We start from the raw sequence: 24,648 nt of genomic DNA on the forward strand, positions 1-24,648 counted from the left end.
GATGCGCCAATGCATGTCTGATGCGCCAAGGCCTGTCTCGGATAAGCTCAGCATGATGCACCAAGTCCTGGAATCCTGATTCGGTCAAGATAAATGTTGGTGCGTATGACCGATGTGGTGACACGGTCACGATGTCCAGCCACCTCGGTCAGAATTAAAAACTGGCTTGGCCATGACTCGAGCAGTGGCACGGTCATGATGCCCATCTGCCTCGGTCATGGCATGAAACTTGACACGGTCAAAAGTAGGCGTTGGTTGATGATGTACGGTCAGTCTAGGCACAATGAGACACGGTCAGATATGGGCATGAAGATCTTGGCTTAATCAATTGGCAAGGCAAGTAATATGATCAAAGGTATTAATACTTCATTACCCCCCTCAAGCTGGAGAGTATATATTAGAAACTCCCAGCTTGGAAAGTAAAAAGGAGAAAGATGATGGTTCTAATGCCTTGGTGAGAAGATCAACAACTTGATCATTTGTTTTAATAGGAAGCAAAAGGAATAGTTTTTGTTGTAGATATTGACGAACAACATGACAATCTATTTCAATGTGCTTGGTCCTTTCATGAAAAACGGGGTTAGCAGCAATGTACCTAGCTGAATTATTATCACAAAAAAGAAGAGAGGGTTGTTTGAAAGAAACGTCAAAATCACCAAGTAAATAAGTTAGCCATTTAATCTCACAAGAGGCAATGGCAAGAGCACGATACTTTGCCTCAGAGGAGGATCTAGAAACAGTGTTCCGTTTCTTAGATTTCCATGAAAACAAGGAGTTGCCTAAGAACATACAAAAGCCTGAGATAGATTTCCTTGTATCTGGGCATGTGGCCCAATCAAAGTCACTATACCCTTTTAGGTGTAATGCGGATTGAGTAGGATAAATGAGTCCTTGGCCAGGAGAACCTTTGATATATCTAAGGACCCTTGTCATGGCCTTATAATGATTCATAGTAGGATTGACCATAAATTGGCTTCGTTGTTGAATTGCAAAACTTAGATCAGGTCTAGTGTTTGTAAGATAAAGAAGTGTCTAGTGTTTGTAAGATAAAGAAGTCTACCAATGATTTGTCTATAAAATTCTGGTTCATGATAAAGGGAGCTATCATTTTGATGTAAGTGAGGATGTTTAGTCATAGGTGTTGGAAAAGGTTTAGAAAGCAAAAAACCAGTGTCAGATAAAAAATCTAAAGCATACTTTCTTTGTTTTAGAGATATACCTTGGTCAGAGTGGATGACTTCAAGTCCAAGAAAGTACCTAAGTGAACCCAGATCCTTGATTCTGAATTTGTTGTTCAAGTTCTATTTTACTTTTGTAATCTCAATAATATCATTGCCAACAAGTATTAAATCATCAACATATATCAATAAAGCAGTAAATTTAGAATTGTGATGTTTAGTAAATAGGGAATGATCATGGCTGGATTGTTTGTAACCCAATTGAATGAGGAAGGATGAGAGTTTTGCAAACCATTGTCTGCTGGCCTATTTTAAACCATAGAGAGATTTGTTGAGTTTGCAAACTTGGTTAGGGATAGAACAAACTACCCCTTGAGGCAGAGTCATATAGACTTCTTCATCAAGGTCTCCATGGAGAAAGGCATTGTTGACATCTAATTGGTATAATGCCCAGCCTTGGCAAGCAGCAATGGCAATGAGGAGCCTAACAGTGGTGAGCTTTACCACTGGAGCAAAAGTATCAAAATAATCTAACCCTTCGGTTTGAGTATAGCCCTTAGCCACTAGCCTAGCTTTGTGTCTCTCTATGCTGCCATCAGAATTGTACTTAAGTTTGAACACCCATTTGTAGCCAATGGTGTGTTTGTTTGGAGGAAGGGTCATCACGGTCCATGTGCTGTTTTGTTCAAGGGCAATGAGTTCATTTTTCATAGCCTGTATCCAATGGATGGATTTAATTGCTTGTTTATATGTTTTTGGTTTGTCATGTGTGATGATGGAGAGGGAATTATGAAGGTGGGTGGTAGGTATAGATGCATAGCATAAGACAGTGTGGAGGGGATGCTTTATAGAGGAATTAGGGGTTATAGGTGATGAGATTAAGAGGTTGCAATGAAAATCTCGTAAATAAGTTGAAGGATGGGAAATTCTCTGAGATCTTCTGGTTGGATAAGGGGGTTGAGTAGGAGAGGATTGAGGCTCATGTATGTGGTCAAGGTTAGGGGAGTGTGTAATCTGTGGAATTGTTAGGGATGGATGAGGGGGATCTAGGTTTGATGGACAAGTATCAAATAAGGTAGGAAATGAGGTAGCATTAGAGTGTGTAGTATCAGTGGAATCAGGGTTAGAGGCAGGCTGGTAGGGGAAAACATTTTCATAAAGGACCACATTTCGAGAGATTTATATCTCTCTGATTTTGAGGTCTAAGAGAACAAAGCCTTTTGTTCCATTTCTGTGGCCAAGAAATACAGATCTTCTGGCTCTAGGATCCAACTTGGATCTGTTATTGGTTAAGGTGGATGCAAAACCAAGACAACCAAAAACTTTAAGATGTTGCAGATTAGGCAATTTGTTATTAAGGACTTCAAAGGGAGATTACATATTAAGGACAGAACTTAGCAGTCTATTGATAAGGTAGATGGCATGACTCACAACATATCCCCAAAAACAATTAGGGAGGTAGGATTGAAAGAGTAATGATCTAGCTACATTGAGTATATGCCTATGCTTTCTTTCTACAACAAAATTATGTTGTGGAGTCTCAACACAAGAGGTCTGGTGAATGATACCTTCTTGACCATAAAAGTTGGACATGTTGAACTCACTGCCATTATCAGATCTAATAACTTTGATCCTTCTATCATATTGAACAAGAATAAGTTTAGTGAATTCTTGGATTAGTTTTCTAGTTTCACTTTTAGACACCATAAGATAAATCCAAGTATGTCTTGTGTGGTCATCAACAATGGTTAGGAAGTATTTGTGGCCATGAATAGAGGGTATGCCAATAGGACCCCAAATATCCATGTGGACAAATTCAAAGGGGTGATTAGTTGTGGAATCACTTATAGGGAAGGGCAATCTAGATTGTTTGGCTAAGTGGAAATAATCACAAATCCTTTTTGAACCATATTTGATATAAGGGTTACATGTATGCATATGTTCCAAAACAACATGAGAGAGATGGCCTAATATAAAATGCCACAAATCAAAATTGGAAGTGGTGTGATTGTGTAATGTAACATGTCCTTTGAGGATGTACAGATGATTATAGGCTTCAACATGACCAATCTTCTTCAAGGAAGTCATATCCTGAATAAAGCAAGAAGATTTATCAAAAACGAGCTTGCACTGGAGAGAGCAAGCAAGTTTATGAATAGATATTAAGTTGTATTTGAAATTTGGCATATAAAGCACATTATTCAGGATAAGATTCTCAGACAAGGTTACAGTTCCTTTGAAATTAGTAGTAATGGCAGAGTTGTTAGGCAATTTGATAGTAATAGGTTTAATCGCATGATAACATGTGAAGTTAGACAAATTATTCGTAATATGGTAAGTAGCCCCTGAATCTAGTAGCCAAGAGTTGATATCAAGGGACATACCTGATGTGAGATGTTTCTCACATGCTGCATCATCCATGCCAACCAGGTTAATATTGTGCTCTGGATTGAAGGCTAATGTTCCTTGGTGAGCATGATTGTGTTTGGATTGAGTAGAGGCCTCTGACTCAGGATTAGGTGTATCTTGTGATTCAAGGTTGTTGACTGATCCTGTGGGATTTCTTGGTTTGAATTTGAAGTTGGGTGGGAAACCATGCTTGAAGTAGCAAGTTTCAATTGTGTGCCTTTCTCTTCCACAAAAAGTGCATATTTTGTTGTTGTTCTGTCCACCACATCCTCTTCCAATGGACCTCGTATTGCTATTGAATTGGCTCCTTCCTTCTCTGCTCTTATTTGTTGTGAAACTTTTGTTAGATTGTGGTCTCCAATTCTGTCTGGAGTTGACATTGTTGATGGAAACTTTCTCATTGTGGATTGTTCCATCAGGTGGTCTTTCTTGTTGAGCAACTAGTGCAAAGGCTTTGTTTATGGTGGGTAATGGATCCATTAGCAATATTTGAAACCTGGCGGTATTGTATTGATCCCCCAATCCTTTGAGGAAGCAGATAACATATTTTGTTTCCATATATATCTTGAAAGTTTTCAAGAATTCACATCTACATTTGTTTTGACAAGTGCAAACTAGAAAAGGTCTAAGAGAATCAAGGGCATCCCATACTGTCTTCATATCAGTGAAGAATTGAGAGACATCTTTGTCTCCTTGCTTCATGGAATGCATTTCTTGAAGTAAATCAGACATTCTAAAATGATCACCTTTCGAAAATCTCTCCTTAAGATCATCCCAAAGCTCTTGAGCATTATCTATGTATACTATGCTTTGAGAAATGCTTGGGTTGAGGGATCTTGTGATCCAAGAAATGACTATAGTATTACATCTTTCCCATGCATCATAACTTGGATCATACTGTTTTGGCACTCTTATGCTCCATTGACAAATTTGAATGTGTTCTTTGAGAGCAAGGCTCTCTTCATTGATCTGGACCATGATTGATAATTGTTGCTATCCAATGGAGGTGATACAAGTATAGCTCATGGACTCTCACCTGGATGCAAGTAGTAGGAATTTTGTGTTTGATCAACTTGTTGATACAGTGATTGGTGAACTTCATCAGACTCTGCGTTATCCATGGCAGAATTGAAAATTGAATCAAGAAAATCAAGAATTTTGAAGAAGAAGAAGAAGAAATGGATTTGCAGCAGAGCTCTCAATATGAGAGCTCTGATACCATATTGGAAATTGAACTCATGAGATAAAGGAGAAAATATATTGAATTTTATTGATTGTAAAAGAGAGATGTACACTGTATATTTATACAAGAGTGTTAACTTGAAGAATAAGCTAACTAACTTAACTAACTATAGCTTAACAAACTAAAACATATTTATCACATGTCAAATTAAAAAAGGCTCTGCTGAAATCCTTTCTTCTAGAAGAAAAATGCACATGCTCATATCAAAGGAAACAATGCCAATGGATTTGCCAAGGAACAAATTATGTCTGCACCAATTGATGCAGACTTGATGCGCCAATCAGGCATCACTGATGCGCCAACCTGCATAACTGTCTCGGTCAGAAACTCTTCTGATGCGCCAATGCATGTCTGATGCGCCAAGGCCTGTCTCGGATAAGCTCAGCATGATGCACCAAGTCCTGGAATCCTGATTCGGTCAAGATAAATGTTGGTGCGTATGACCGATGTGGTGACACGGTCACGATGTCCAGCCACCTCGGTCAGAATTAAAAACTGGCTTGGCCATGACTCGAGCAGTGGCACGGTCACGATGCCCAGTTGCCTCGGTCATGGCATGAAACTTGACACGGTCAAAAGTATGCGCTGGTTGATGATGTATGATTAGGCTAGGCACAATGAGACACGGTCAGATATGGGCATGAAGATCTTGGCTTAATCAATTGGCAAGGCAAGTAATATGATCAAAGGTATTAATACTTCATTACCAGCCTTAGGTGGCTTACAAATATACCTTCTAGGAGATTAAAAAAAGCTATAGACAAAAAGATTATAAAAAAAACATTGCATCGTGTTGTTATATTTTGCTCTTAAGGTTATATTTCTTCTTCAGTTATCTGTCTTGAAATACCAGAAAAATGTAATCTCATTTGTTTTATAATTTAAACCAATGTGCGAAATCCATTAGAGAATGATGAAGAATCTCATCTATACAAAAAAATGAAAGCACTACACAAAATTCACTTTTCAAAGCATATGCCCAACATCTCCTAGTAAATGAGATTAAGAAGTGTTATTTTATTAAACAAAGTAAATAAGATGTGCTATAGTAAAATGATTCACATGATACACCTTAATACTTACTATGTATTAATATTAATTATAAAGATATAACTAAAAATATTAATTATAAAGATTAAGATTTCATTGACATTTAAGTTCACACAACAATCGATTGTGTCCCAAATTCTTCAGCCAAAGACATCTATAATCCTATATTATTCGACATCATGTAAACTAGATCACAAGGCCTTTAGGCTATTAGTATTAAGACTATTAACTATTACATATAAAGATGAGGATCGAAAAGTAATTTTCTTCTACACGTCTATCTACATAATATAGTTCAACAATAAATATGATATTAACAATAGTTTCATTTTTTTTACTCTGTAGAGAAAAATATCTGAATCCATTCCTTCTCCATTATATAATTAACTAGTAAGTTTGATTGGCAATATGTGCACAATCAAATATGTGCAAGATCATATAACCCCTTGCCAACAATAAAAAAAATCATATGACCCCTTCTTCAGATTATTAATTTCTCAAATACATAATGCTAGGACATGATCACTACATAGTGGAGTATTGAACTTAAAACAAAACACAAGAAACAGCATAATAAAATTGGGCAGAGAGTCCAATATTCAAATATGAAGAAATAACAAAATTTGATAATTTTAAATATTATTTTATTAAAGAATAATTAAAATCTAGATTATTAAAAAATTATTTGTATCATATGTAAGTATATATGTATTGGACTGTACTAGAGTGGACGTATGATATAACTCAAGATCTAAAGGAAGACTTATTTTCCAATTAATTTGGCAGCTTCCAATATTCAAATATGAAGAAATAACAAAATTTGATAATTTTAAATATTATTTTATTAAAGAATAATTAAAGTCTAGATTATTAAAAAAATTATTTGTATCATGTGTAAGTATATCTGTATTGGACAGTACTAAAAAGGACCTATAATATAACTCAAGATCTAGAAGGAAGACTTATTTTCCAATTAATTTGGCAGCTTCCACCAAACCAAACTGCTATCCTCAACATGAAAGAACCAAAATAGCTTCAAAGAAACATACATTACATTAAATTGCAAAGTAGCAAAGTAGCAATTCATTTAAGTAAAGGAATGAAATATATATATAATGGAACATAATAATCAACCAAAGAAGCTAGGATCATAGCCATTGCTAGTGGTAGCTAAGATATAATAAGCAACTATGTGACCAATTGAACCCCAAGCCAAGACATCAACAATGTTAAACCCAACAGGATCATTTGATTTAAGAAGACTAACATACTCCTTTGCACGTTTATCACCAGCCTCAAAGTGTGTTAACCCATTCTGTTCAGGTAAACCTTGTTTTGCAACATTCTCTCTTTGGAAGTTGAAGAACACAAACCTACCCAAGAATAGTGATAGGCCAGTGCTGAGGCTTATGACCAACGAAGGGTTGAGTTGTGCTTTCACAACACCACCCCTTGTGACCCTTTTGTTTGTGGGGTTGAAGGTGGTAACTTTGGTGGAACCTGTGAGGGGTTTGAGGCCTAGGAAGGAAACATTTGATGGCTTCAAATGATGGTGTTTTTGGATGGAAGGTGATAAAGCAAGAGATGATAACATTGATGTGGATGAGGTTGCCATGTTTGGTTTTGTTGTTGTTGTTGATGTCTATAATTGTGGAATTGAGAATGGAGAAAAAAAGGATGATATGCTATGTAAAGGGGTGGTGGAAGAGATAGATAAGAATAAGATGCAATGTTATTGTGAACCATGGAATTAAGATTTAGTTGATGAGTTGGGTTGGTTCTATTGGTTGGTTTTGGATATAACAGATTTTTATCTTGGGAGAACCATTATTTCTTGCTTTCTCTATAATGATTTTAGGTTGGAATTTAAATAAAAGATTGAGTGAATTATTGAAAGGGCTAAATTGCACGTTAGGTAGAGTTTTTTTTCTTCCTATAATCAAGTTATATTGTTAAGAATTAGAATAGGGAATATTTCTCCCAACAAATATTGCTTCCAATAATTAATTACATTTTAACTTTATATTATTAAATCAATATTCTATTGATACTTAGATAGAGTTTACTCTTTTATATTATATATATGAAAGAAATAGGATACCATACATAAATTTTTAAATTTTAAATTATTTTTAAATAAAATAATTCTAAAAAATATCAAATTCTTCATTTAGGTACAAGGGAATCTCATCCCACGTGTTAAGCTGATAAAATGTTTGGCAGGTAAGAAATTATGTAGGATTCTCTTTAATACTTTAAAAAATAAAATAAAATACAACTTTTAATAACATGTTTATTATTTTAATTACAAAAAAGTTACATTTTGACATTAAAAATAAATGAAGAAACATATCTCATCTTGTTGATGAGAAAGTGGATTCATCCAACATAATAAATAGATGGAGATCCTCTCAAGTGCTAGAAAATTGCGACATGTAAGAAATTATTTTTTCAATAGCTATAATTTAAATTATTTTTAAATAACAAATTTTAAAAATAAATAAAATTTGTTCTCTTCTTAATCTAGTACTAGAGAGGAGCCCAACCCATAATAAATAACTACTGCATAACTTGGCCAGTTATAAATCAAATAAATATGTAGCATATTTTTCATTGGCAAACATAGGATAATATATATAAAAATAATCACAATAATAATAAGATTTTGTGATATATATATACACACACGCGGCTGTACCCCAAAGTTCGAGCATATTCCATATTAATGTGTTTTTCATGTTAGAAACGGCATAGTAGGTAAAATTCTATATAAATCCAGCTACTATTCATTTACAAAATATGGATATGTAAATATTTTATAATGTATTTCTCCTTTGAATATTATATTAATATTTATTTAATCTATTCTCTTTATTGAGAAATCACATGAGATATATTTCTATCATCTTTTATATAAAATGAGTTATCTTAACTTTTTCACTAATACATTCATTCCTAAACATATAGTATGAGGTGTTCACTTATTCAATGAACATTTTGATATATGCTATATTCAGTTTCACTTATTGAATACAAAATTTTCATCTCTATCCCATTCACTTTATTCTCTTATTGATCTATTATACCAAATATTCACTTCACCTAAGATTGTTGATATTCTAACTATACGGTAAAACCTCCCATTAAGCTTAAATGACATATTTCTATATACCACTTAATTTATTTTGTCATTTCATCTATTCTACTTGAATATTATAATTTACATTTTCCTCAATTTTTCTATCATAAGACTAACCTGAGATACTTGAATACAATGACTTGTAGTATAATATGATTTCCAATCTTTAATTCTGAGTTTGTTCATCTCTTGCTAAACTTATGTTCCATATATTTCATCTTACTTTGACTTATACAAAAGTCATATACTTCTAAACTTTATCTACATATTTCTAAATTCAAATTCAATTTTTCTTTCAATTCTCCAACTAGAACGATATTATTTACAACAAAAAAAAAAAGCATACATTATGATATCATTCTTCCACATACGGAATAAGCATATACAATACCAATCTAAATATGTAAAATATACATTCAAGAAAAAGAAACTACCAATTACACTCATAAAATTACGTTTGAAGATACACACGTTCAATAAAATGTTTAGTTTTGCCTTGAACGGAATAAAATTCAAGTTAATTGACCTTCAGCAAACTCATTTGACTAAATCATATTTAATATTTGATTGAAATGGTGGAAACACTTGGCCTTCATTTGGAAGGGAAGAAATAGTAGAGAAAGAGATTGAGATGAGAGAAGTTGAGGAGAAATGACATTTTTCTCTCTCATTTGGTTTAGGAGGTTTAGGAGAGAGTTTGAGGGGAGAGAGAAAAAAAGGAGAGGTTCCACAAAATCTCTTTCTCCTCCCAAGTAAAGAGAAAATTAGAGGGGAAGAGGAATCCAAATCTATTGTCTCAAACCATATCCTGCACCAATAATATTCAAACAAAAAACAAAAAATAATGAACATTTAATTTTTCAAGTTGACAGGAAATATTTTCATGAATATTCGGCATGATTTGAAACATAATTTGTGATAACAAATCCTTATTCAGAGAAGATTGGGGGAGAAAAATCACTTCTTTATCTTATTTTTCTATACAACCAAACGACACTAAAATCCATTCTATTTTCTCTCTTTTCACTTTTTTTCTCACATTTCTCTCTTCTTATTTTCTTCTCCCGATCGAACCAAGCATTACATATGCAAGATAGTAGGATAGATTTGATAGTTTTTGTGAATAGGTGAGTGAATAATACATTTACGGTTAGTTTGAGAGTTAGATTTTGGAGGGGAAGAAAGGGAAATGGAAGGCTCAAGAGTCACCTCACAAGTGTATTTCATGGCTCCCAAGCCTTCCATTTCCTTTCTTTCCCCTCCAAAATCCAATTCCCAAACTAACCCGTAGGAGTTTGCAGAAATAGCAGGTGGCATTGATTGATACAAGACTGTAATTCTATCCAAGGCCCGTAACTGCTCCAAACAACAATATGTCAAGGTTTTAGAAATCACGAGAACTACATCATGACCACAAGGCCGCATTGACCAGAAATGTCTAAAATGTCAAGGTTTTTAAAGTTTCCATTTAAAAAGTTAGGTCTACCACGGGTACTGCATGTTTTCCAGATTTAGCAGGTAAGTATCCTTTTTAATTTATTTGTAATTTGGCACTTCACATCTTTGTGGAAGAGCAGAAAGCTGAAATGAAATTGAAGTACAGAATACACTTGGATTAAGGACTGCTTTTAATAGAATTCTAACTCTACTTCTTTCTGTTGTGCTTCTTTTACAGAAAGGTTAGAGAATGTTAATCTGTAACTAACACTCAACAAATACAGCATAGATAAACTAATTCAAGTGTATGTATGATAATTTGTTCATAAAGTAGACAATAGTAAAACATAATATATCAAAAACTAATGAAAATAAAGTATTCCTAGTATCAGGAGATAAGTTATCTCCTTCAGCCTCTACAACCTTGACATGTGTCTTTTTTAATCATTTTCTATACAAATATTTCTGAAACAAAACAAAACAGTACATGTGTCATACTTTTACTGGTTGGAACAAATAAATTATCTCCTGATATAAAGAGATATTTTATTCTCAAAACTAATCACATATTATACAACCATGTAAGATAATAAAAGAATGAGAGTTGGGTATTGGAACATTAGAATAACAAGATCAATAAGCAGGATGTGAGCATCATCAGTAGAGAAGGACAATGTATGACTTGATTCGCGGTATCATAGGCAGAAACTGATGGTGGCAATGCAGGACAGGCAAGACCTTCTTTCCCTTCGCGACACTCATGCGCGAAGAGGCCGGGAGGGTATTGCCCATAGAGATTAATGTAACTGAACATGGTGTAAGCACATTCATTTTGTAAATCATTTAGCACATCAGCATAAGGGCAAGCAAAATCCTTAAATGCTGCACAACAATTTTTGGGAGGATATGCAGGTCCTTTGCATCTGCTTGTGATTATTGTGTAGTTTGAAAACTCAAAATTCACAGGACAACCTGCAAGCACAAACAGCAACACTAATTTTTTAGGTCAAAATTGGTAATATATCCAAAACAGGTTTGAAAATGGAAAAAAAGTTGTTCCTATAGAGCAACTAGTAACTATTATCCTCAAAGCTAGCTCAAAGGGAAGGAATGAAGCTAATACAAATGTCTATTTGTTCATAAGTGGTAAAAATATATACATAACATCATGAATTCATGAGGTGATACTACAATCAAGACATGTTGCTCTCAGCATATCAAGAAATTATTAGCTGAATGGAACTACTACGTCATCTGATAGGACTTATACACATGAAGAGAACTCAACCCAAAAAACTGGTCTATTAGGTATAAGAGTTTCATGGCTTAAGTACCATATCAAATATGCTATTATACTCAGGAACTCCTAACATCATCCATGGTCCGACCAATAACAATCTTACACTTTGCTATGTGTGAAGTTATTATTGGTCGGCCCTTTGATGGACAGTACCAACTAATAATTTCTCCAGAATATCAAATACTTGTCATGTGCATTTTATCATTTGATGCTTGCTTTGTGCATAAAATCAAGGGTTACATAAGTTAAGTAATTAATGTATAAAAAAGCATCCTATTAAACATAGATGACCAAAATAAGTCAATAATTAGATTGAATAAATAAATCAAATAGTCATAATTCTTCAAATGTTAACCGAAAAGAATATGCCTGGTTCTTCATATAGAATTTGCACCAGAAATGCACAAGAGCTTTCACTATTCACAATAGCTAGACTATAGTACCAATATCATAATAACTACAAATAATAAACCAGCCAAAAATATAGCATGTAATAAGATTTGATATACTTTCATCACCCACTTAACATAAACATATAAGTTCATTCAATCATCATTAAAATAAACTTAAAAAATAATAGAAACATAGGATTATATATTTGAGGATAAAAACTAATTTATGCTGGTAGATCCAAAAAGACTTAAAACAAAATGTTAAACAAATTATCAACCTTTGCTCATCTGAAGAAGATTCCGACCCTTATGCTCCTGAGAATCTAAAATTCTCTCTGTAAGTAGGAAACACAAATGTTAAAAAAATATGAAATTTTCTTTCCTTTTGTATCACGTAGTAAAAACTGACATATTCAGCAAGAACTAAAAAAAACTTACCAGAAAGAAAAGTGGTAGGAAAAGAAGAAACAGAGAGAACAAAGATGAGGAAGAGAAGTGAAGAAGAAAGAAAGAATGTTTGATTCAAAGTGGTCATGGTTAGCAACTTAGCATAATCTCAATAACAAAGATAGAAGAGGGTATATGAGTTGAGTCTTAGATTTTGTTTCTTTGTTTTCACCAAAAAATAAAAATAAAAATTTGATATAAACAATTGACTCTAATATCTATATATTATCTGTATCAAGATTAATACAGCATATTTTTCACAATTTATTTGTAAGAAGTATTAAACAGAAGGTATGCATAATAACAAACATGAAAGATATCACATATAATATAATAATAGTATATAAAACTTATATATAATAAATAGATTTTTTTTCACAAGTAAGAAATAATAAATAGAAGAGTTGACAATTAGGTAGAGTGACAGACATGATCCTAAGTTAAATGGATGACAGCAGGAATACGCGCTATATAAAGTGGAAATAGTGTTTGGTTTTTGGCTTTTGGGATATGTTCACAATTCCACAATTTGTGACACGTTTAGGAAAAGTTAAATTATAATTTGTTTTCTTTGTATGATACCCATAAAAATATCTCGTTCCAGATAAAGATATGTATGGCATAATGGAACTAGCTCTTATATATCAATAAAATATATGTCTATTTAACAAATTAGTTGATCTACAAATTAGCTCATATGACAAAAGGAAACACAGCCAGACCTCCTATTTAATGTAATCCATTCAATGAATGAAATTCGTATACTCTTTATGTTTTTTATGTATCAACGGATAATTATTTCTCTTGATCGCTTCTGTTTATATTTCTTCACTTCCAAAATTTAACAAAGAATCATCATTCATATTCAAGTTTGAACTTCTACACTCTTCCCCACAAACACTACAAGATTTCCAACTTAGAGTTGAACCAAACAAGGAAGGAGTTGAAGCAGGACAAGGTACGGATGATGCAGAACCATAAAGTGAGGATGAAGGTGCAGCACACGATGATGCAAACAAATAGGATGCTGGAGCTTGATGGTGTTGGAGTTTGGTTTATTGAAAACCATTTGTGAGAATTTTTGGGTGTAAAAGACGAGGAACTTAAAAAAAATCTAAGGTTATAAATAAAAGTTTTTTCCCATCATTATAACTTGTCCAAGTTGAATGCATTTTCATTCAACCTTTTCTTTCACCCTCATATTTTCTGCCGACGCATTTCCGGTAAACTTCTCTCTCTCTTTCTGTGACACTTGAGAATTGACACATGCAGTCTGAGAATTTCGAGAACTGACACTAATAGTTAGTATTGTGGCAAAAGAATTGGCACATGTAGTCATACTGTAGGAATTCGAGAATTGGCACTGGTAGCCATATTATGGATGAATTCGAGAGCGGTTCTTATAGTGCAGTAAGACATCATATAATAGAGAACTGGACTATTTCATTATAGGGACGACATGATTGATAGTCTGCTTGCACAATTTGGGCATTGCCAAGAAACGTCTTAAAGAGAGCGACTTGGTCGTCACTCAACTAGTAAGTTTTATTTCGTGTCATTTAGAATTGTTACAAGCAACGCTAACAACAATTTTAAGACGTTTTTACTGCAATGACATTCATAGATAATATTACTGGACCGAACAGTTTTGACCTGAACAAACTATTTCGGTTTGATGGCACAAATTTCAAATAATGGCAACATAAGATGAAAATTTTCTTCACTATGAGAAAATTTGCTCACGTTCTTAAAACCAGTATCCAATGTTGTCGGAAAAAGCTAAAAAAGAGAAAAATGATAAACTATGTTATTGAAATAGTTATCTAGAATGAAAATAACTACTTGTGTAAGAATTTTATTCTGAATGAGTTGTCTGATGATCTCTATGGTTTCTGTAGTCCATACAAGTCTGTCAAATTAATTTGGTATGAACTTGAAATGAAATATGGTACTAAGAAAGCTGAGACTAAAAAATATGCTGTTAGTCGTTACCTAAGTATCATATGACTAATGATAAATCAACAGAGTCTCGGTCCATTGAGATACATAGAATTGCTCATGAGATCATTTATGATAATATGCCCCTAGAAAGTTAAACTCATAAAGCCTATGAATGTGTATTGATTGGGTATGTTGTAAACAACAAGGCGTCCATGTTTTATAATATTAACGCAAAATGATCATTAAGTCTAAACTATATTGATTTCAATGAAATATAATTTCCTTTTCAAATTGAGGAATAGTGGGGACATATCAACTAGTCACATCATGTGATTAGAGATAATGACAGAAAATGAAAGGTTTAAAATAGAACCTAGAAGAAGTAAGAGAGCAACAACTGCTAGAGAGTATAGACGTGATTATATGATCTATATATTGGAGGAGAATCCATCAACCCTCCAAGAAGTTTTGACTTCTTTGGATGGTGATTTGTGGCGAGAAGCCATAAATGATGAGATTAACTATCTAAAGTCTAACAAGAAACATATTATTTTAGTTCAATCCATTATGGAAGTTGAGATGATAGCACTAGAAAGAGCTAGTGAAGAAGCAAGTTAGCTGAGAAGCCTGCTTGGAGAGATTCTCATATGAAAAAAACTGATACCAGCTGTGTTGATCCATTATGATAGTATCGCGGCTATTACAAAAATTGAGAGCCACTTTTATAATGGTAAGAATCAACAAATATGTTGTAAGCACAACACCATTAGAGAGTTACTATCTATAAGAGCTGTTAGAGTGGATCATGTATGCACTAAGAATAACTTAGCAGGTCCTTTGACGAAAGGACTAGCTAGAGAGAAAGTCAATAACACTTTTAAGAGTATGAGACTATTGCCCTTAGAACGAAGATCACTCATGATGGTAACCCGACCTAACTGACTGGAGATCCTAAGAAATAGGTTTAGTGGGTAATAACAAGTTGTGAAGTGATATGGTAATAAACATGCTATAAAATTATGAGAAACATAATTCCTATAGCATATGTAAGGATGAGTTAAACTCTTAATGAGATCTATACTCCAATTGGAGTGGAGTACCTAGGCTATATGAGCACTCTTGATAGACTCACCTATGTGAATATGGAAGTGAAGACCGCTTCCTATGAAATTTTGGGGCATACATTTTTAGAACATTCATTATACTGGGATAGAAGTGCATGTCCTTTAATAACGAGCTTTACAGAATATACATTGGAAAATGTTGTGTGTGGTTTTATGTCGGAGATAGAGTTCCAGACTATGAGTCACTCTAGTAAAATCTGGATCTTTTTCACTATGCAAAGTTTCAAGTCGCATGACACCTTTATTTATACACAATCTTATTGAGACCACATAAACTCTCGGAAATCGTTTTTTAATTTCAAGGGGGGATTGTTAGAACTTGGTTTGTTGAAAACCATTAGTGGGAATCTTTGGATGTAAAATCTAAAAAACTCTCAAGTCCCACATAGAAGAGTTTTGAAAAAAAAAACAACTCCCAAGTCTCACATTGGATAGATGAAGAACTTGAAAAAAATCTCATGTTATAAATAGAGGTTTTCTCCCCTCATTATAACTTGCCCCAAGTTGAATGCGCTTCCATTCAACTTTTTCTTTCTCCCTCATATTTTTCTTCGGCGCATTTCTGGCAAACTTATTCCTCTTTCTTTCCGTGACACTTGAGAATTGACATAGGCCGCCATAGTGGGAATTTCGAGAACTAATACTAGTAGTCAGTATTGCGGGAAAAGAATAGGCATGATCAGACATACTATGGGAATTTGAGAATTGGCGTTGGTAGTCATATTGTGGGTGTATTCGAGAGTGATTCTTACAATACAATAAGACATCATATAATAGAGAATTGGACTGTTTTATCATGAGGACGGTGTGATTGATAGTCTCTTTGCACAATTTGGGAAGTGCCATGAAACGTCTTAAAGAGAGCAACCTGGTCGTGACTCAGCCAATAAGTATTATTTCGTGCCATTTAGAATTGTTGCAAGCAATAGTAACAACAGATGGTGTTTCAAACAATGACATAGAGAAAAGATATAATCTTTGTGATCTTTCTCTCACCAAAACTTGTAAGAAATGAATCCGAAAAGTTTCCCGATTCAAGTCTTTTGGCGACCATGTTTCTCCTATTACAGTGTATGAATTTTAGTGGAAGATATTTCATGGAAGAGGTGTATGGATCTTGGCCTTCTTCATGGAGTTTCTTATGGCCACTATTGGTTTGGTTTCAACTCAAGAAATTCAAAGATTGTTCAAAAAGTCTATTTTGTTCTTTAGGACTATGAGAAAGTAGTATCTGAACTACCTACACAGGGTGTATGGGAGTTTCCAAAGAAATTTAATCTTAATCCTCGTGTTGTAGTTGGGCCAATGCTCTCAAAAGCAACTTAAGGTGTATTTGAATTTCTAAATAAATTCCAGGATGTGAAGTTTACATGTGAATATAAATATTATGGAGAGTGTGCCCAAATATATTACATGGAAAATGGTTTGGTTGAGGTAAGCTTCCGAGGCAATCAAATTGAAGACAACTAGTACATCTTCAAGCACAACACGAGAAGCTGAGTTTTTGGATGGGAAGCTAAATTGAATCTAGTAAATAAGTCTTTTGATTTTTACCTACCATCAATTACCTTTATTTCATTCATATTTATTTTCTCTACCTCCCTTTCTTATTAAACACACAACACTATTATAGTGTTTAATTTTTCCTTGTTAAAGCAATATATTAGGATCAAGATTAAGATCCATTTCTTTTCTCTCTTTTCCATTATGATTAGTTTGATTCTGTCAAAAGTATGATTAAGCGTTGGATGAAATTGCTTCTACTAAATGGTGGTTTAGCGTCATTATTTCTTCACATCATGACTTCAAGATTAGGATATGAAGATTTGATCACTAGCAAGAGGAGGTAATAGAGTATATCATTGTGTTCACCGCAATTATTTCCATGCTTAGAATGCATGATATATTCCAATTTGCGGGGATGTTAAAATAATTGTTATTCTGTAATGGATAATCGATTAACAAAATGGTAATCAATTATCAATGTTGAAATATATTTTGTTATTTCACTTAGTTTTGTATTGGGCTTTTATTAGTTGATTACTTAGTTTTTTGTTGTTAGGTTTATTAGTTTTTCTTCCTTCTATGTAAGCCTTTCATTGTAGTTTTTCTATTCAATCTACATACAATACCATATAATTCATTCAATGAATGAAATTCATATTCTCTTTATGCTCTTGATTCTTAACATATACCATGACCATGGTTCGAGATGATGCTTATAGATTTTTGCATTAGTTTATGAGCTTTTATGGTCATGTATATGGTCTGTGTAAGAGCTATCTATATATACATGTGCTTTGTATATTGTTCTCATGTTCGGTCGCAGGAGGGTGAGTCGTGAGGGAAGGCCTGACTCGAGGTCTTCAAATGTGTTTTTAGGGTGGAGTTCGCCGGGTTGGAAGGTTTGATGTGATGATATCCTCCGAGGGGGACTTCACTCCTGTGGATGGGCAGAAGCCTGAGATGCCTGGAGTATGCTTGGGCCCGCCAAGGAGGTATCTGAAAGGGTTCTCCGATAATCAAGTCGGTAAATGATTAAGGATGGGGATCCATAATTCATAGTATATGTAAGTATGACACTCAATATATATAGAGAGTAGGGTTAAAGAGCGGGGGGTCCAATGCCCAAGTTATATGAGGGAGTCATGAGTATCCTCTCTTGAATTGGGCATGTGTATGTCTTGTATATGTTGTATGAGGGGAAGAACCCCTATTTATAGTTGATGTAGATGAAGAGTTCTATGTTGGATGTTGTTGGTGTAGCCAATCATCTGATCCTGTCTGTCTATCTTTGGCAGAGTAGGGGCTTCTTTATGCGTGTCAGGCGGCTTGGTGAGGTCGTATTCTATTCATAGTTGACTTATAGCCTACGATAGACTGTGATAGGTGTAATATAGGCTTGTATTTTCTGTAGAGGAGAGTGTTAAGTGAGAGTTGCATGCGGCGTGTGGCATGCGTTGGTTGCGTGTTAGGTTGGTGACAAAAGCGTGCCCTTGTACTGGCTTGACGTGGCGCTCGGGTGATGGTATAGTTTCTCTGGTGAGCCAAGTTGGTAGGTTGGCATGGCTAGTCTAGCTTAATGGTAGCGACTCAGTGATATAGTGACTATTTTTTCCTGAGGTTACAGGTTTGAGTCGCGGAATGCTCCCCTAGGAGGGGAATAAAATATTGTAGGGAGTATTTAAGCTTAATAGGTGGCACACTCAATATATTCATGGGTTTGGGAGGTCGCATGTCAGGGCTGTGGTGTTACACTAATACCTTCCCTACCTTGTAACCGACTCCCGAACCTGGATATCAAAAATTCAAAAGCCCAAGGTAATTGGGCTTAAAAGATTTTTCTACATTTTTAACTATAAGATGTAGTGACGACTCCAAACATAGTCGTACAACCGAAAATCGGGGCGCGACAATCTTCAATCAAATATGCATATTTACACAAGCTTGATGTGAAAGTTAATGACAAAGATAAATCAATAGTTTTTCAATGATGCTTTCCTAGTTCCTATGAACACATGCTTTCCTTGTAAACAACAAGGCGTACATGTTTTACGACCTTAACGCAAAAGTGATCATTGAGTCTAACGATGTTGACTTCAATGAAGAGAAATTCCTTTTTAAATTGAGGAATAGTGGAGGCACATCAACTAGTCACATACTTGTGATTAGAGATAATGATAAAAAATGAAAGGTTTGAAATAAAACCTAGAAGAAGTAAGAGAGCAATAATTGTTAGAGAGTATAAACATGATTATATGGTCTATATATTGGAGGATAATCCATCAACTCTCCAAAAAGTTTTGATTTCTTTGGATGTCGATTTGTGGCGAGAAGCCATAAATGATGAGATGGACTATCTAGAGTCTAAAAAGAAAAAGACTATGCTAGCTCAATCCACTATGGAAGTTGAGATGATAGCATTAGCAACAGCTAATAAAGAAACAAGTTAGTTGAGAAGTTTGCTTGTAGAGATTCCCCTATGGGAAAAACACATATCAGCTGTGTTGATCCATTGTGATAGTATCGTGCCTATTGCAAAAAAAAATTGAGAACCGCTTTTATAACGGTAAGAAACAACAAATACGTCGTAAGCACAACACCATTAGAGAGTTACTCTCTACATGAGTTGTTAGAGTGGATCATGTACGCACTGAGAATAACTTAGCAGATTCTTTGACGAAAGGACTGGCTAGAGAGAAAGTCCATAATACTTCTAAGAGTATGAGATTATTGCCCTTAGAACGAGGATCACTCATGATGGTAACCCGACCTAACTGGCTGGATATCCCAAGAAATAGGTTCAATGGGTAATAACAAGTTATGAAGTGATATGAGAATGAACATGCTATAAAATTACGATAAGCATGATTCCTGTAGCATATGTAAGGATAAGTTAAAACTCTTAATGAGATCTATACTCCAATTGGAGTGGAGTATCTAGGCTACATGAGTATTTTTGATAGACTCACCTATGTGAATGTGGAAGTGGGGGCCACTTCCTATGAAATTTTGGGGTATAAATTTCTAGAGCGTTCACTATACTGGAATAGACGTGCATGACCTTTAATGCACAGGCTTTACAGAATACACCTTTGAAAAGGTTGTGTATGGTTTGATGCTGGAGATATAGTTCAAGACTTACGAGTCACTCTAGTAAAATCTAGATCTTATTCACTATGCAAAGGTTCAAGTCGCATGACACATTTGTTTATGCACAATCTTATTGAGACCACAAAAATTCTCGGAATTTTTTTTTTAATTTCAAGTGGGGGATTGTTGGAACATGGTGGTGTGAAATATAAAAAACACCCAAGTCCCACATAGAAGAGTTTTGAAAAAAATATCTCCCAAGTCCCTCATTGGAGAAATGAGGAACATGAAAAAAATCTCATGTTATAAATAGAGGTGTTCTCCCCTCATTATAACTTGCACCAAATTGAAGGCGTTTCCTCTCAACTTTTCTTTCTCCTCCCTAATACTCTGCCGACGCATTTCCGGCAACCTTCTCCATTTTCTTTCCGTGACACTTAAGAATTGGCATAGACAACCAAAGTGGGATTTCGAGAACTGACATTGGTAGTCAGTATTGTGGGTAAAGAATTTGCACAAGTAGCCAAATTGTGGACATTTCAAGAACTGATAGTGGTAGTTAGTATCGTGGGAAGAGAATTGGCACAGGTAGCCATATTGTGGGTATTGCGAGAATTGAATTGGCACGGGTAGCCATATTGTGGGAATTTCGAGAATTGACATTGGTAGCCATATTGTGGTGGATGTATTCGAGATCGGTTCTTACAATGCAGTAAGAATTCGATAACAGACATCTGGGCTGTTTTATCTTGGGGACGGCGTGGTTGATAGTCTGCTTGCACATTTTGGGCAGTGCCACGAAACGTCTTAAAGAGAGCGACCTGGTCGTGACTCAACCAGTATGTATTATTTCGTGCCATTTTTAATTGTTGCAAGCTAACGATATCAACAAGAAACAATCAAAATCTCACGACAGATGAACAACATAATGGTTTAATTTTAAACATATTAGATAGTATAAAAAGGACGGTCTCATAGGAAGGTGGAGCTAGACACGAAACCGTAGAGCTGAACACATAACTAGGTGGATCATCTAGCTCTAAGAAAGGTGCTAACAATGTCTCTCTTGACGTGTGAGAGGATGATCCTCTATGAGAAGAGAAAATGTGAATTCTTATGATATTTTTGCAGCGATATGGAAAATGATATGCAATTGCTAACGATCCAATATAGCACACACACATTACCAAGGTGTATGACACAAATCGTATTTGTATAAATTCAAGGTGTCGAGCACGAGTGTTGGATGACGTGGATGGAAAGTGTATAACACGGGTCATATTTGTAGAGATGTAGGGTACGTTACTGACATTGATACATATTAGGTGTATCTTGAGCTTTGGAACAAATGCAAGGTGTGGCATGATCCTTGTTTGGAATTAATGGAAGGTGTGTGGTAGATGTAATCCATTGAGGTGAAATATCATTTTTCTTTTGAACTATGATGTCAGTATAGACACTGGTGACATCGTTTGAGGCTTCCTAAGGAAGCTTCATGGTTCAGTTGGTGGCGGATTATTGAAGAGTGTGGATGTTGATAAACTCTAGTGTAGATGTTTTGATTGTATCGAAAGACTTCATAACAAATTATAGCTAGACAACATGTTGCATATGAGAATGATACAAGTTTGGAGAAGTCGCACAACAAGTTTAGTTAAGGGTTGGACTCTTGGTGGCTTCGCCAAAGATACTTCAATGTTGAAGGGCAATTGGCTCTCATGCAAAGGAAGTTCAATGGAAGAGCTGGTAAAAATGTAGGTACTATGTATGTTTTCTAATGGGTGAAATAGTCGCTAAGGTGAAGATTGTGAGAAGGTCTTATACGGAGTGGGATACTCATCAATATGAAGATTGTTGTGCAAATGACTCACATGACAGAAAGAAACACAACCAGATTGTAATGAGTAAGATTTAAACCTAAACTGATTTAACAAACAATAAGTGCACATTTAGTGTTCTTTAGTCGAGACTAAGGCTTTGTTTGAGAGTTTAGTTTTGAGGAGGAAAAGATGGCCTTAGAAAGCATCTCCCTTGTTTGGGAGTTAGGTGAAATATAGGGGAAGATTTTGAAGGGTTTCTAAAGCCTTCTAAAACCCTCCATGTGCCTATTTTCATAGTTTCCCCAATTTGAGGTTTTTCTAGTGATAAAAGATTAAAATACCTAAACACAATTAGTAAAATTATATAATTATATAATTGTTCATTTGTGATTGTTAATTACATTTTTAAAGATTACATATGATGTAGATGTAACTATTGCCTAACATTAATAAGTTTTTCTCATTGTTGATGCAAAAAATAGAGGCAATTTATCGTAATAATGCACCAGCCAATTTTTTTTGGCTATTATTGTCAAGATTCATCTGGCAGAAGGAGTTTCAAAGTCAAGGGTTACAGAGGAGGTAATTCCATCAATTTTCTAACGATCCAATGTGAACAATGGAAGAGGACAAAGTGGAAGAGATTACAATTCAAAGATGTGCAATTATTGTAGCAAGGTGGGTCATATTGTGGAAGTTTATTACAAAAAGCATGGATTCCCTCCACACTACAGAAAATGCACAATGTGAATAATCTTGTTGGTATGGTGAATTTGCAAATAATATTCACATAGATGAAATGTTGCAAGAAGAAAATGCAAAGGATTCTTAATCAATGCACTTTACTCCAGATCAAAGTCAAACAATTCTAGCAATGTTAAAACATTTTGGTTCACATTATTTGCACACAAAAAATAAAGTCACCTCAAAGAGGCAAATCATTTAAGCTTGAAGATTGAAGCATGAGAATTTCAATACTGCATGGCTGGGTTTGTGTTACATTTTTATTGCATATATATGTAAATTTGAATTCCTGCTCATCATATTCATACTTTTATTTGAGCCAAGAGGAAAAAAAATAGGCAGCAAAACTTACATGCAAAGCTCAGAAGTACTCGGTTTCAAGAAAAAGAGGTAAACATAAATATCACTTTTTATTGTCATCATGAAATTATCATAAAATGTCACTCAAGAAGGAATTACATTGCAACCCAGACACAGCCCTTAGTACAGTCATAAACACCACAGCTAAAGGTAGAAATAAGGCTCAATATTGAACACAGAATGAGAGTACAACTTAAAAGATTACAATGTTATAGCACAAGCACATCCTTTTTATTCCCGAGCAACAACGACCACTTGTTTACCAACATTGCGGCCGCTAAATAGACCAACTAAGGCTGCAGGGCCATTCTCAAGTCCCTCAGCAATGTCTTCAACATACACAACCTTACCTTCTCTGATATGAGGCAAAAGAAACTCCAAGAATTTGGGATAAAGGTGATAGTAATCATAAACATTCCATACGAATTTGCTTATATATGAGGTTTGCCAAATTTGTTACACCTTCATGTTGAGTTAGATTATACTGTGAGATCATTCCACAAGAGGGGATGCGAGCATGGACTTTCAAATTCAAGAGTACCGCATCGAGTGTCTTGCCCCCAACATTCTCAAAGTAAATGTCTATGCCTTCTGGAAAGTACCTGGTATTTTAATTGATCCAATAATCATTACTTTGCACTATGTTACTAGGGGAATTAACTGAACATATTTTTATGACAATAAACAAATTAAAGTAACATTTCTCTACACAAAACTATTAAAAAATGACCTTTTCAAAGCTGCATTGAAGTTCGGCTCTTCTTTGTAGTTGAAAGAAAGCTTTATCAAATCCGAATTTATTCTTCAATAAATCCACCTGATTGTAAATTTTTGTAACAATACATTAAAGTGAAATGAGGACTAAGTGTTTTTCTTGGGTAGCAAATATAAATTGAATGGATTTCAGGCCTTCCTAATCATACTCATTTACAAAATTCAGAATTTGATACTTGACATAAATAACAACACCCAAAAAGTTCACTCATTTGCATTCAAATTACTATCTTGTAGAATAATTAAGTCATTCAAATAATTTAGACAAACACCTTCTCTTTACTTCCAGCACTTCCAGCACTTCCAACAACATAACAACCAGTCAATTTAGCAAATTGCCCAACAAGTTGACCCACTGCACCAGAGGCAGCAGAAACAAAAACATTATCTCCTTTCTTGGGAGAGCCTATTTCAAAGAAACCAGCATAAGCAGTTATTCCTGGCATTCCTGTGTTTCAAGAACAAAATGGGTTAAGAGTCATTCCGAACATACACGGTAGACAAAAAGGACCAATTTATCATGTGCGAAAATCATAAATTGACCCTTTCACAACATACTTACATCAAGTACATCATTTACTAAGAATCTATTTAAACTGAAATTGTTGAGTATACAAGAATATACTGAACTATAGAAGGAGAAAAAAGAATGATTGACAACAACAAGAAAACTTCTATCCTAGTAGGTGAGCTCGGT

The 24,648-nt window shown here is 34.7% G+C and overlaps 2 protein-coding genes and 1 pseudogene across 2 annotated transcripts; all 3 read right to left on the reverse strand.

Moving 5' to 3' along the window:
* LOC109343420 (photosystem I reaction center subunit V, chloroplastic) lies at positions 6,902-7,588 on the reverse strand. The gene has a single exon (XM_019581691.1). It carries the CDS (start codon positions 7,493-7,495, stop codon positions 7,010-7,012), a length of 486 nt encoding a protein of 161 aa, XP_019437236.1. The 5' UTR covers positions 7,496-7,588; the 3' UTR covers positions 6,902-7,009.
* On the reverse strand, positions 11,074-12,773 carry LOC109343418 (GPI-anchored protein LLG1-like). The gene is made up of 3 exons (XM_019581690.1): positions 12,587-12,773; positions 12,427-12,483; positions 11,074-11,428 (listed from the first exon to the last, which is right to left on the reverse strand). The coding sequence occupies exons 1-3, from the start codon at positions 12,681-12,683 to the stop codon at positions 11,076-11,078; spliced, it is 507 nt and encodes a 168-aa protein (XP_019437235.1). The 5' UTR covers positions 12,684-12,773; the 3' UTR covers positions 11,074-11,075.
* LOC109343424 lies at positions 23,197-24,427 on the reverse strand (annotated as a pseudogene).

Source organism: Lupinus angustifolius, chromosome LG03, assembly GCF_001865875.1.
Source record: "Lupinus angustifolius cultivar Tanjil chromosome LG03, LupAngTanjil_v1.0, whole genome shotgun sequence".
Taxonomy (NCBI): Eukaryota; Viridiplantae; Streptophyta; class Magnoliopsida; order Fabales; family Fabaceae; genus Lupinus; species Lupinus angustifolius.